Consider the following 12,556-nt stretch of genomic DNA (forward strand, 5'->3'; position numbering starts at 1 on the left):
CACCCTGTCCGTCACAGAGGCCAGGTTCCCACTAGCCGCAGCTCGCACCACCGTGGAAATGCAGCAGGCGCTGCCGATCAGGAACGCTGGACTCTTAGCCCCCAAGGGCTAAGTGACAAACTTATCCAAAATTTGGAGTTAGGAAGTTTCTATTCCATTTAATATACAAAATTAACTTCTTTTAAAATTATGACCAGCTGCAGTCTAAAGATTTCAAATGCACTAAGAGCCAACCGTAATGAGATCCCTAAATAAAAGTTACCTATGTTAAGTTAAGCAAAGCATTAGGCTTGGGGAAGGAAACTGCCCACAGTACCTAGGGTGAACTTCATAAGAGCTTGTTTTGGATCCAAGACATAGTGAGACTCTTCTTTCACGTCAACAATTGCAGCAAATCCTTTCACCCGAGCAGCGCTCGGAGCACCCAGCCTCTCTGCATACAACCAAAATAAATTGGAATCCAAAAGGTAGATGTTCAGGGTCTTGTTGGTTCTGCAGCTCAGGCCTATGAAGCTTGTGCTATCCACGTCCAGTTCAGGAAAGAGATACCTGTTCTCCTCAATGTGAGGAACGGAGCTTGGGGTATCAACCTCACATTTCTTCTCAAGGGAAGAAAATGCAATGGTCGGGGTTTCAAAGACATCTTGTTCAGAATCAATGAAGCCTGTCACGCCCCTGTTTATGGTCCTGCAACATGCAGTGTAGTAGCTGAAAGGGCTATAGAAACTTAGAAAATTCCTGCATTCTATGCTGTCTGATGCCACATGATAAAAGGTCTGCTCCTTGAGGTAGAAAGAATCCAGAGCTGCTGCCATCTCGAAAAAGCTGCACTGGGGCATGCTGACCGACCTTGGCCTGAGGCCGCCGGTGGTCTGGTTGACACACAGTTCACACACGTTGTGGGTCCTGGAGATGGAGTGCCACTGGGGCAGCACCACGGTGTTGCAGCAGGGGGACTCCGTTATCAGTGGCGGGTCCGGCAGCTGGGCCGGGGGCTCAGGTGCCAGAGACTTGAACACCGGGGCGTCCACTCGCCGCAGGTGCTGAAGGAGCCGCTCCACCACCTGGTCCCCGTGACAGTTGTTGTACTCCAAGGCCACTTCGGTGATCTGAAACACAGGGCGGAGCTCATGAGAGGTGTGGGGGTGACTGAGGGACAGACCCCGTGGCTCTTAGACCTGGAAAGCATCTTGCCTGATTCACAAGAAGGAACCCTGGCTGGAAACACAGCATCAAACAGGAAGCTGTCACACCAAAAGCTATTAATAAAGAGGCTTGGGTTATTTTTCAGATCCTGTCACTCTGTTAACAAATACCGAACCGCCTGTTCAGAGACGGAAGGGGTCTTAGAGGGAGAAGTCAGTCTACCCCGTGATGGGGTGAAGTGGCTCACCCCGACACACATCAAAGAACCAGGAACAGAATTTAAATCTCAATGCCCAGTTGAGTGCACTTTCCTTTACATCCTTAAAACTCCTCCAGACGATGTCTTCTTTCTTCATCTTAAGTAACAGTCTAAAAATTTCCCAAATATTTGATCCACTTGTTGATCCACCTAACAAGTGGATCAAATATTTCACAGCACATGTTTCCAAATAAATTCATGCCTCACGGGAGGCTACGAATTCAGCCTCTTCCAAACCATACTCATCCATCTCGCCTTCCTCCTCCTGTACCACCTTTTCTGGAAAATGGCATCACCAAACTGGAAAAATCAGCTGACCCTCAATTTCTCCTCTGCACCACCCAAGCCTCCAATGCAGCCAGCTATGACTTCAGCATCACGAAGCAGCCCCGCTTTGCATCCTCACAGTCACTGCCTCAACTCAGGCCCTCACGGGTCACAGAGCGCCCCCTTTTTCTCTCCCCCACTTTAACTGAGCCTCCACACTGCCACCACTTATTTTTAAAAATACAACCCTAAGCAGGAGACTCCTCTGCTAAATGACATTCGACGGCTCCCTATTACCTGGAGGGTAACCCTAACATAATCTGACCTGCGTCTGCCTTTCCGGTGTCACCCCGCCACCTTTAGACCAGCCAGGCCCTTCCACGATGCCTTGCCTTCAGAGGCCTGGCCGGGGCCTCCTCCATCTGACAAACCTCAACACTCCCCAAGACCCTGCACCAGGATGGCTGCTCCAACAAAGCTAACACCCCCCCTCCCCCAGGAAGAGTCTACATCTTCAGGGTTAGTTCCAGAAGCCCTTCCCAGACAGTCTCCCAACTGTCTGTCAAGACGTCCCTCTTCCCCACAGGCTTATGGATCCTCACGGGCAGGGACCATGTTTGATTTATCCTGCTATCCCCCCAGCCTAGCTCAGAGCCCGGAACATAACAAATGGTCGATAAACAGCTGGTGAACGAAGGGCATCTCAGGATATCGTACATGCTCCCGCTTCTCGGGGAGATGAACCGCTTTACCCTCAGATCAGTGTTAGCCATTTAGATTCACATTTCACATTTCATTCCAAGACTCTTCCATTTCCGAACTGAGTACATTTCACCACCCAACAGCCACCCCAGGTCAATGAAAAAGATGAGCAAGTCATTATAATCCAAAGGCATTTATACTCCCTAAAACAGAACTGTGTGCTAACTTAAATCCCACCAAGGTTAGTTAAAAGGTGTCAAGTCACTCAGGATTTTGTTTCATTAAAGTGTGTGTGTTCGTGTGTGTGTGTGTGTGTGTGTGTGAAAACCATTTAATAAGTGCTTTTCCAATTTAAAAGAAAACCCAAATTTTATAACATATGATACTTATAGACAGAGTTAATTTAAGACATATGCGTTTGTACAGAAAAACAGATTGTTTGAATAGTTCTTGGGCATAAAAAAGGTTACTTTAGATGATAAACCAGTGTTTTGGTTTTTTCCCCCACACAAAAACATCTCAGCCCTTTTTAAAGGATAAGGCTCTGACAGCACATTACGCTAAAAAGGTCAAGCCCGTATGATTCATAAATAGCCCAGCTGCCCTCTTGCCCCATCCTAGTACTACTTTATATTCAAAGACATAATAGATTACCACCCCCAGTCCCCCCCGCCAAAACCCACAAAAATTCAAGTACAGTCAGCCCTCCATATCCTCGGGTTCTGTATCTGCAATTCAAACAACCATGGATCGAAAATATTCAGGGGGAAAAATGCCAGAAAAGAAAGCTTGAATTTGCTGCACATAGGCAACTATTTACATACCATTTATATTACATCAGGTATCATAAGTAATCTTAGAGACGATTTAAAATATACGGGAAGATGTGCATAGGTTATATACAAATACTACGCCGTTTTACATATGGAACTTGAGCATGTTGGATTTTGGTATCTGCAGGGGGCCTGGAACCAACCCCACTGTGGATACCAGGGGGCGACTGTATTTACCGTGGGTTTTTATGAAAAGTCCAAGTAGGAGTACACTGAGGACAGCAAAACTCCTTATGAGGTCTTCCTTCCTCATCTCTTTCATTCTTAATGTCTCTCACAAACAAAGCAGCCGTGTAAAGGATATTCTTAAGTGAAGAAAATATTTTATACAGTAATGCCCCTGAAAAGTGAGGAGTTCTTAGTTTTCTCCTCTAAACTGAACCAGTTTTTACTGTTATGTTCCTTTTTCATAACAGGCAGTTTTGAAAAGGCACTCCAGTTACATCCCGTATGTGAATCACTTGATGTCATATTTAATTTCATGTCAACTAATAAGGAAAATTTGGCAAAAAACTTTAAATGTTTGCACTATAAATGCTTCCTTCCATTTTCGTTAATCGGAGAAATCTGTAAGTCTGGACAAGATGCCTTTGTCTCCCAGACTCATACGCAGTGGACGCCTCAGAGCAGCGCTGTGAAAGCTAAGAACCCGGGACTTCCCTGGTGGTGCAGTGGTTAAGAATCCACCCACCAATGCAGGGGACACGGGTTCGAGCCCTGGTCCGGGAAGATCCCACATGCCGCGGAGCAGCTAAGCCTGTGCGCCACAACTACTGAGCCTGCGCTCTAGAGCCCGCGCGCCGCGACTGTTGAAGCCTGCGCGCCTAGAGCCCGTGCTCCGCAACAAGAGAAGCCACCGCAATGAGAAGCCTGCGCACCGCAACTTGAGAAAGCCCCCGTGCAGTAATGAAGACCCAACACAGCCAAAAATAAAATTAATTAATTAATTAATAATAAAAATAATTTTAAAAAACAAGCTAAGAAACCCACACAGAGTCTCTTCTGGCTGCACTAAGAATTTCTTTTGATAAGCACACTGAGATGTCTCATGACCTCTCCGGGACTCTCTGGAGACGCTGGGGTCAGGGGCCTGATGCCGCGCACGGTGCAGGCCGTGCTCTGCCGGGGGGCGGGGTGGGGCACACGTGCGGAAGAGCAGCTGCCTGGTCCCGGCCTGGGCCTCACAGGACGGTCCCCATGTGGCTGTCCCTTACTGCCTGACCCCCCCGCCCCGACTCTACAATGACCACTCTCTTCTCGACAAGGCAGGCCTCCTCCATTGCCTGCCCAAAGTTGGGCCTAAAAGCATAATAGAAAAATAAGGCTTAAGGCTTAAATTCTTTTGGGGTCAAGGAGCCTTTGAGTTTAGAACTCACCCTCATGTAAGGGAGGTGTTCAGCCCTCCCACCCCGCCCAACCCCGAGGATGACTTCCTTACTTCTAGTCACTGTGTCACTCTTTCCATGGTCACATGCCCCACTTCCCATCCCCAACACCACCGTCCAAGTTCAGCATCTTCCTACTTCTCACTTTTCTGGAACACGGCTGCTAGGAAAACTTTAATAATGGTAACACAGCTCTGCTGACAGCGCTCCATTATCAGACTTGGATGGCTATGACTGATCCTGGAGTCCTCAAAGAAGCACCCAAAAGCCTCTCCTACAACGTTTTTCTTCTGGGTCTTCTTCAATCAGTCCTTTATGGAGACCGTACAACCTGTCCTATTTCCTAATATCTAAACCCGTCGCCCCCTGCCCACCCCCGGTGCCTTTGCTCAGGCTATTCCTTCCCTTAAGTTTCTCTCAGCCCATCACAATCCTGGCCACCCCTGAAGGCCTGTCTCAAACACTCACCCCTCCCACAGCCCCATCCTGCCTCCCTCCTGCCCAGCCCCCAGCTTCCCGGGACAGCACCCACTCTCCTCCAGTTCCTCCTGGGGCTGAGCACCCTCTGCCTTGAATTACAAGCAGGTTCTTGCTCCCCTACCAGACAGGCCTCCGAGACCATGAGACCAAGGCTCTGCCTTCTCCATCTTTCTCCACCGTGGCTCCCTGGCACAGTGCTCCATAAACGTTTTCTAAAGGGGCCTGAAATGAACAGGGGAACGTACTGCACTTGGCTGAGTAATCCATAACACTGCTAAGATGCCACCTGGGTTAACCACAGGCTGTGATTAAGGGACTCTCTTCACCTCACGGGGACACTAAGAGCCCGGAGGAAAGGAGCTGTGGGCAAAACCTTGATAAACAAAGACGGAGGAGTACGGGGAGATAGGCGAGACACTCACCCAGAAACAAAGAGTTGGAAAGAGAGTGTCTCCCACCAGGTGTCTAAATCCAAGCACAAACCCCCCAGAGGAACTGGGCTCCAGTCACAAAATACCACCCAACCCAGAACCCCGACATGCCCAAGCCAGACAAGACAGAACTCTCCAGGAGGAAACTTTAAAAGTTAAAGTAAAAATCCACAACCATGGCTAATACCTTGCTTGAAAACCCCACCTTTCCTACAAAGAGCTTTAAGGGCTCTTAATACTAGAGTGTCTTAGTAAAGAAAGAGTGTCTTAGTTCATAAAATAACTGTGTAGTAAAGATTTTCTAAAGAAATTAAGTCTTATTACTTCAAGTCCTCCCTAATCAGAGAATAAACAGAGCTCTTTCCTCTTCTCCTCCTTCCTCCTCTAAGCCGTGGTAGCAGCATTCACTCAGAAGGCCCCCAGCAGGGGCAATAACTTCCACAAGGAGGCTCCAGAGCAGCCCCGGGAGGGGTGTGGCCTGGCCCCCCGGCTCCCCCCGGAGAACAGGCCGTCAGGCTCACGTGGAGGGCTCGGGAGAGGCAGCACCCAGGCAGCCTGGCCAGTGATTCACTGGCTGTCTGAAATTGGTTTTGGCCAATTAAGGGATCCTTGAGGGAAGGAAAAAATAAAACCCCCAGTAAATCCAATTTAGCAATCCCAGGCACTCTCGGCTGATTGTTATTGCTCTCTGTAAGTGCCTCCAAACGATCCCATGTATAAAATAAACTCACACTCAGAGACAGTGAATGCACCAGATGAAGCAGAAAAGGCAGCAGGGAGGGGCTGACTCCTGATGGCGGTTGTCTCCGAAAACTGCTCTGTGAGACATGCAAGGTTTAGAAAATCGTGGGATCCCAAGGTCACCACCACCGCTGCTGGCTGCTGGGCTGAGGGTGGCCAGGGCCAACAGTCTGATCGAACCCCCGCGACAACAGCATCCCAAAGGCCACACTAAACCCTGCCTGTGTTGTCCATCCCCTCTGCCCCTCTCCCAGGCATCTGTCACCGCAGGAAGAGGGCCATCTGGTCCTTTTCCAGAGAGGCACAGTTTGCCTTCCCTGTCCCCTCCGACTCACCCCGACCTGAGCAGCTGTCAGTAATGTGGCCAGAGAGGCTGTGGTGAGTCCTACCCAAGGCACGGGCTCTCCTGCCCACTTACAGGAGAAAGGAGTAACGCCACAGAAACATAGCAGCTGCTCCTGGCGGCCGCTCGGCGACTAGGGGAAACTACTCTGATCGCAGAATGAGAAAAGGCTAAGTTAATGAGTTTCTCCGACTCCTTATGAGACACCTTTCACCACTATGACTCTTACCTCATCTATTAAAGGATGACTTTCGGCTAAGGGATTAAAAGGTATAAATACAAAAAGTGCTGGTCCCTTCTTCAGTTCATTGTTCAGCAGGAGACTCTTGCCGCCGTGTGGCCGCAGCCATCGAAGGAGCGTCTCTCGGTTTTCTAAGGCCCACTTATAGATGTTCTCAGCTGTGTAGTTGATGACCTCCCTGGGAAAGACCTGGGAAGGACAAACGCACAGAGGATAAAAGGCAGGACAGGATCAAAGCACATCAGTCCCGTCCTCAACCCCACACTTCACAGGTGAGGAAAATGAGGCTCAGAGCAGTGACACGACCTGTCCCTGCCTGTGCAGCTAAACCCTGGCTCTACTTCTCCAGACAGAGCGCTTCCTCACCAGCAGCTCGGAAAAGCAAAAGCAGCTGTAAGAGGTGACTTCCATATCATGTGGTTCATCTTTTTCCCTTTAGACAGACTCATCTATCAACAAATAAGTCTCCCTGCCTGCTGCTGGCAACAATGACCTCTACCACCCTGCACAAGGGGAGCTCTAAGAGAACAGAAATGGTGGAGTCAAGGATAATTTTTACCTTGGCAAAATCATGTTTAACTTGGTCCCTGGGGACCGTCTGTTAGGGCAGAAGTTTGGATCTGCCTTGCTCACATGTACCCTCAGTGACTAGAACACCTGGCACAGAGCGGGCACTTAACAAATATTTGCATGAATCCATGAGTGACCTAGAACTTGTACAAGGCCACGGATCACATTTTATGTGTACAGAATGAAGGAGAGATACACCTAGATTTTTTGCTTTGTTTTCCTATAATAATCAAGAGTACGTCAACACAAAAGTATTTTTGAAATTCCAGTGATATAAATCACTGGGTTTCAAACAAAACTCCCCACAGAATGCTTTGGAGAGTTCCACAAAATGAGATATTTTACACTCCCCAAAACAGAGGTTTAAATTGGCTTACAATAAAGATGTCCACTGCTTTTATTTTTTTAAAACACTGGTATCCCAGTAATATTTCATTTGCTAAAAGGAATTCTGCTGCTACACCAACCAACCAACCTTAAAAACTATGGAATTGATGCAGTAAGCCCAATATCTTTTTCAGTATCATTCTCAGTCCTACCTTCTTTTCTCCGTCTATTTAAAATTTCTTCCTCAGTACCCTTTACTATACATAAACATGATATATGTTGGTTGTATAGCATGCTATAAAGGAAGGATGAAGGAAAATGATAGCAAAGGCAGATGAAGTCAAAAGAAGCTTAGACAGAGAAACAAGGAGAGTGGGGTGGGTGGTGGGAGAAACCATCACAGCGGTGATTCCCAAAGTGGGATGGTGGGAGTCTGAAAAAACATAATCATCATAATCAACATTTCTATCTGGAACACACGTAAATACATTTGACTTTGGGAATATAAACTGCGAGAAGTAAAGCCATCTGGGATATAGAGATATGCAGAAGCCAGGGTGACTGGTACTGAGGGCGCCGCCCGGGAGGGTCTAACAGCATGAGGCCTGCACGCTGAGCCGAGGGGAGCATGGGATTAAAGGGCTGGGCACACACTGGGTACAGGAGATCTGGTCTTCACTCGACCTGTAAGTCACTGACACCATCAATGAAGTCAGAGAGAGAAAATACTGAAGAAAAATCAACTCAGTGCTGGGACTGAGGAAGTAGCAATAAACAGAGCAGAAGCACAGGACTAAGCAGGATACAGGTCAAAAGCTCAGAAATCGCTGAGTTGGGGCTGGTCCACCAGAAAGCAAATAAAATCAGGGAACAAAGACAACAATGGAAAGCGAGGCTCTCTGGGGCGGAAAGCCAACAACTTCTCACTGTGACTTGACAAGAACTTCAAAATCCATTTCATCAGCTAAAGGAGAAAAGCATGTCACATTACTACTCTTGATAAATGGAACAAATGAACAGAGAACACTGCCCAAAGGAAGCTTAACCTCTGAGAACATGGGCCCAGAGTAACACTTCTCCAACAGAGTAACTCTGCAATTTCACCCAAGAAGGAAAACTAACAAGGCTGTATCAAAATCTAAGAATATAAACAGAATTTCTAGATGTTAAATCCAAGAGCCCTCTAATGCATGGGTTCTAAACCAGGGGCATGGGCTCTACAGAGGGACTGTAGGGACTCTCAGTTTGCAATATAAAATCATGTGCACTCTCCTACAGAGAGTATCCATAGATTTTATCCAATTCTCAAAGACGTCTGTGATCCAAACAAGGTTAAGAACCACTGCGCTAATATAAACGTGATTTCAAAATACTTACAAGTGATGTGTTGAAATGTCTATGTAAATACACACTTCCAGAGTGTACTAAGGATACCAGTTTCGCAAGATGTTTATTTGTGATAACCCCAAATCGTACTGTTCCTAGGTAATCTGAAACAGAAAATTTTCCTTTATTAAAAAGAAAAAGCCTATGCCTTAAAACAACCACAAAACCCAGTGATCAAATCCTGACGCACAAATTCCCCAGGGCAAAGCTCTTTTTGGGGACCTATCCTAGATAGAAAAGGAGAAGCCGAAGAAACAACCTCCTGAAACAGACCTCATGTCTACTCCTGCGCACCTGTCTCTGACAAGCACTTTCGCTGTGTCCGTCAATGTCCCCCCGACTCACTAGCCCCCCACCTGGGAGCCCAGGCACATGCTGTTCTGTCTGGACACTTCCACAGCCAATTCCTTCTCATCATCCAGATCTCGGCTCTGACCCCACCTTCTCTGAGAAGCCCTCCCTGACCACCCGCCTCCGGACAAACACTCAGAGGATGGTCTGGAAGGGGAAACTGGGGCTCCCTCCTGATTCAGGTCCTCTCTCTACCATTACTCTAATTTTTTAATAGCACTTATTAACAGGTACATAATCCTACTGATTTATTTAGATTTTCTTTGGTCCAACTTCCTCTTAAGTTCTGTGAAATTAGAAACCTTGTTTATTGCTGTTACCCCAGCACCTAAAGCAGTGTCTGGGCATATGCATATTGATCTCTTGATTAATAAGTATTAGTTAAATGAATCAATCTAGCATATATAGTGACTCATACAAATTAGTAAGAAAAAGAAAGCAGTTAAAAATGGACAAATCACAGAAAAGGAAATGTAAAAAGGCTAAAAATACACTCAACCTCACTATTTCAGAGGAAAGCAAATGAGAACAAAATGCCACTTTTCACCTTCAAAATGCCCAAAATTTGAGACACAGGAAATATCAAATATTGATGACCAGCAGAGGAACGAGTCCTCTGATGCAAAGTTGGTGGAAAGGGTAAAATGGCAGCCGCTTGGGAGAGCAATCTGCTGTAGTGACACAGCCTGCGGCCCCACAGCTCCACTTCTTAGTGTCTACACATGTGCACCAAGAGACACGCAAGGACAGTCACCAAGAAATACTCTGCAGCTGTTAAAAACAGTGGGGCAGGGCTATCTATACAACATGAATAGATTTTCTAAGACACATGAGTAAAAAAGCAAGCTGAAGAAAGATAAAGTATACCTTTTATGTGGAAAAAAGCATCACACATAAAATGTTTTCCCCTACAGGCACGTATGTTTAGAAATGTATACAGAATCTGAAAGGATAATAAAAATTGTTTTGTGTTGGGGGATGGCGATCAAAGGGGACTTTATCCTTAGATGTGAAGCTTTCTTTTCCCCCCCAAGGAGTATATTTAATGTAATATTTGTGTGATTAAAAATTGACTAAAATATCTAGTATTAAAGGAGGTGGGTAAGACAGTGTAGGAAAAGGTGCATTCTTTCCTATCCCCTTTCTGCTTTATTAGCAAACGTTAAATAAAATCTCAGTTAAACTTTAAATGCTATCAACTGATATCTATGTAGTTAAAATATGAAGGTGCTGAACACACGAAGTTTCTAGCTTAACCACACGGCCCACCTTCCAGCAGTGGCGGCGTCTTCCTCTCAGAGGAGGAGTGGCTGTTGAGGATGAGGGGAGAGTGCCCGTGACCCTAACGGCGGCTGGACAATCTAGCACAAACCTGATGAGTTTAAAATGGCACAAAACCAAAGAAACACAAGAAGAGTAAATCAGACATGGGGCTTCCTTGGTGGCACAGTGGCTAAGACTCCACGCTCCCAATGCAGGGGGCCCGGGTTCAATCCCTGGTCGGGGAACTGGATCCCACGTGCCGCAACAAAGATCCCGTGCATCGCAATTCTAAGACCTGGCACAGCCAAATAAAAATAAGTAAATAAATAAATATTAAAGAAACAAAAAGAATAAACCAGAAATGATGGAAATGGCTTATTTATAGGGTGGGTGGCAAAGGGGAGGGTGGGTAATGGGAACGGGAGAACAGGGGTGAGGCAGCCTGACCTTCCTCTGAGTATCAGAACCATGGCAAAGCTCACAGCCTTCACACACTCAAAAACTAAAATCATGAAACCAACCAGCATGTGTGGGGACCCAGTGGGGAACACAAGCACTAACAAACCCACCCAGCTATACTGCAAATGCATCCCGCCTCAGTGAAGGGCTGCTGAGTGGGGAGTAAGAACGGAACCAGAAGAGAACAGCAAACGGTATCTTGACTGAATACTGTAAAACTAAAGACGATGAGAGCCAGGCTTCTCAGGGCAGGAGAAAAGTTACATATGAAGAGGGGAAAGCTAAAATGAACTCTGCGGTGTTAGATTGGAATCAGAAGAAATTAGTGTAAACTTATGACCTTTCATATAACCTTACGACTTATGACACAGATAATAGATACAGAACTATAGAGGCATGCATGTGTGTGGGTATAAATACGTATATGTCCTAGCTCTGTCTGCTGAAAGGGCCTAGAAGTAATGACACCTGATACTGAAGAGCATATCTTGTACCCAGATCTGGGTTTCTAAATGTCACTCTCCAATAAAAAGAAACCAGGGCTTCTTGGAGAAGAGGCTGATCCCAGAGCTGGGGCAAAGGAAGTATAAGATGAGCCTGAAACACCCTGTCGAGTCAGAACGAAAGATGTGCTCATAAAAGGAGGGGGATATGTTCAAAGGACACAGGCACCAACCCAAGATGCTCCTAATGGCCAAAGCCAGAACAAGTTGAGCAACAAAATAGACGACCAGATTTTTCAAAAGTGTCAATATCATGAAAGACAAGGAGTGAGGAATTGTTATAGGAGGAGACTAATTAAATGTGATGTGAGATCCCAGATCAGATCCTGGAACAGAAAACAGTCATTAGTGAAAACACTGGCAAAATTCAATAACGTCTGCAGTTTAGTTAATAATCCTGTACCAGTGTTAATTTCTTAGTTTTGGCAAAAGCACCCTAACAAATGGTTAAATAATATGTTAACAATGGGGGAAGCTAAGTGAAGGCAGGACGTTAGGAAACTCCCTGTTCTATTCTTCCAACTTTTCTGCAAGCATAAAATTGGTTCAAAATTTAAATTTTAAAAAATGGCATAGCACGTAAGTTCAGATTCCAAAGCTGTCAGAAGAAAAAGCAGGACCCAAGAGATGATATGAATTGGTAGAAGCAAAGACACCACTCTCCAGGAGAGGGCTGAATTTTGGTAGACTGGCATCAATAAAGAGAGGAGTGAAGGAAAAGCAGCCAGTAGGAAACTCATTTGATAGTCCACCAAAGTCACCAACATGATTTATTGGAGCAGAGGAATAAGTAGTGACAGCTTGACTCAAAAGTTGAAAGGGGTAATTCAAAAACCTATTTAACTGCATTAATAAGAATCGACAGCTGC

General features: G+C 46.2%; 1 protein-coding gene across 7 annotated transcripts in view; it reads right to left on the reverse strand.

Moving 5' to 3' along the window:
• TXNDC11 (thioredoxin domain containing 11) overlaps window positions 1–12,556 on the reverse strand; it is a 64,809-nt gene that overhangs the window by 11,599 nt on the left and 40,654 nt on the right. For 6 of the 7 annotated variants that reach the window (XM_082359949.1, XM_082359950.1, XM_082359951.1 and 3 more), the window contains 3 exons: window positions 9,103–9,215; window positions 6,817–7,017; window positions 317–1,109 (listed from right to left, as the gene is read on the reverse strand). In XM_082359949.1, the coding sequence (XP_082216075.1) occupies window positions 317–1,109; window positions 6,817–7,017; window positions 9,103–9,215 (1,107 nt within the window). Of the gene's footprint in view, window positions 1–316; window positions 1,110–1,194; window positions 1,260–6,816; window positions 7,018–9,102; window positions 9,216–12,556 lie in introns of those variants that run through there. The other variant, XM_082359955.1, reaches the window with a different exon arrangement.

Source organism: Balaenoptera borealis (assembly GCF_965194805.1).
Source record: "Balaenoptera borealis genome assembly, chromosome: 16".
Classification (NCBI taxonomy): Eukaryota; Metazoa; Chordata; class Mammalia; order Artiodactyla; family Balaenopteridae; genus Balaenoptera; species Balaenoptera borealis.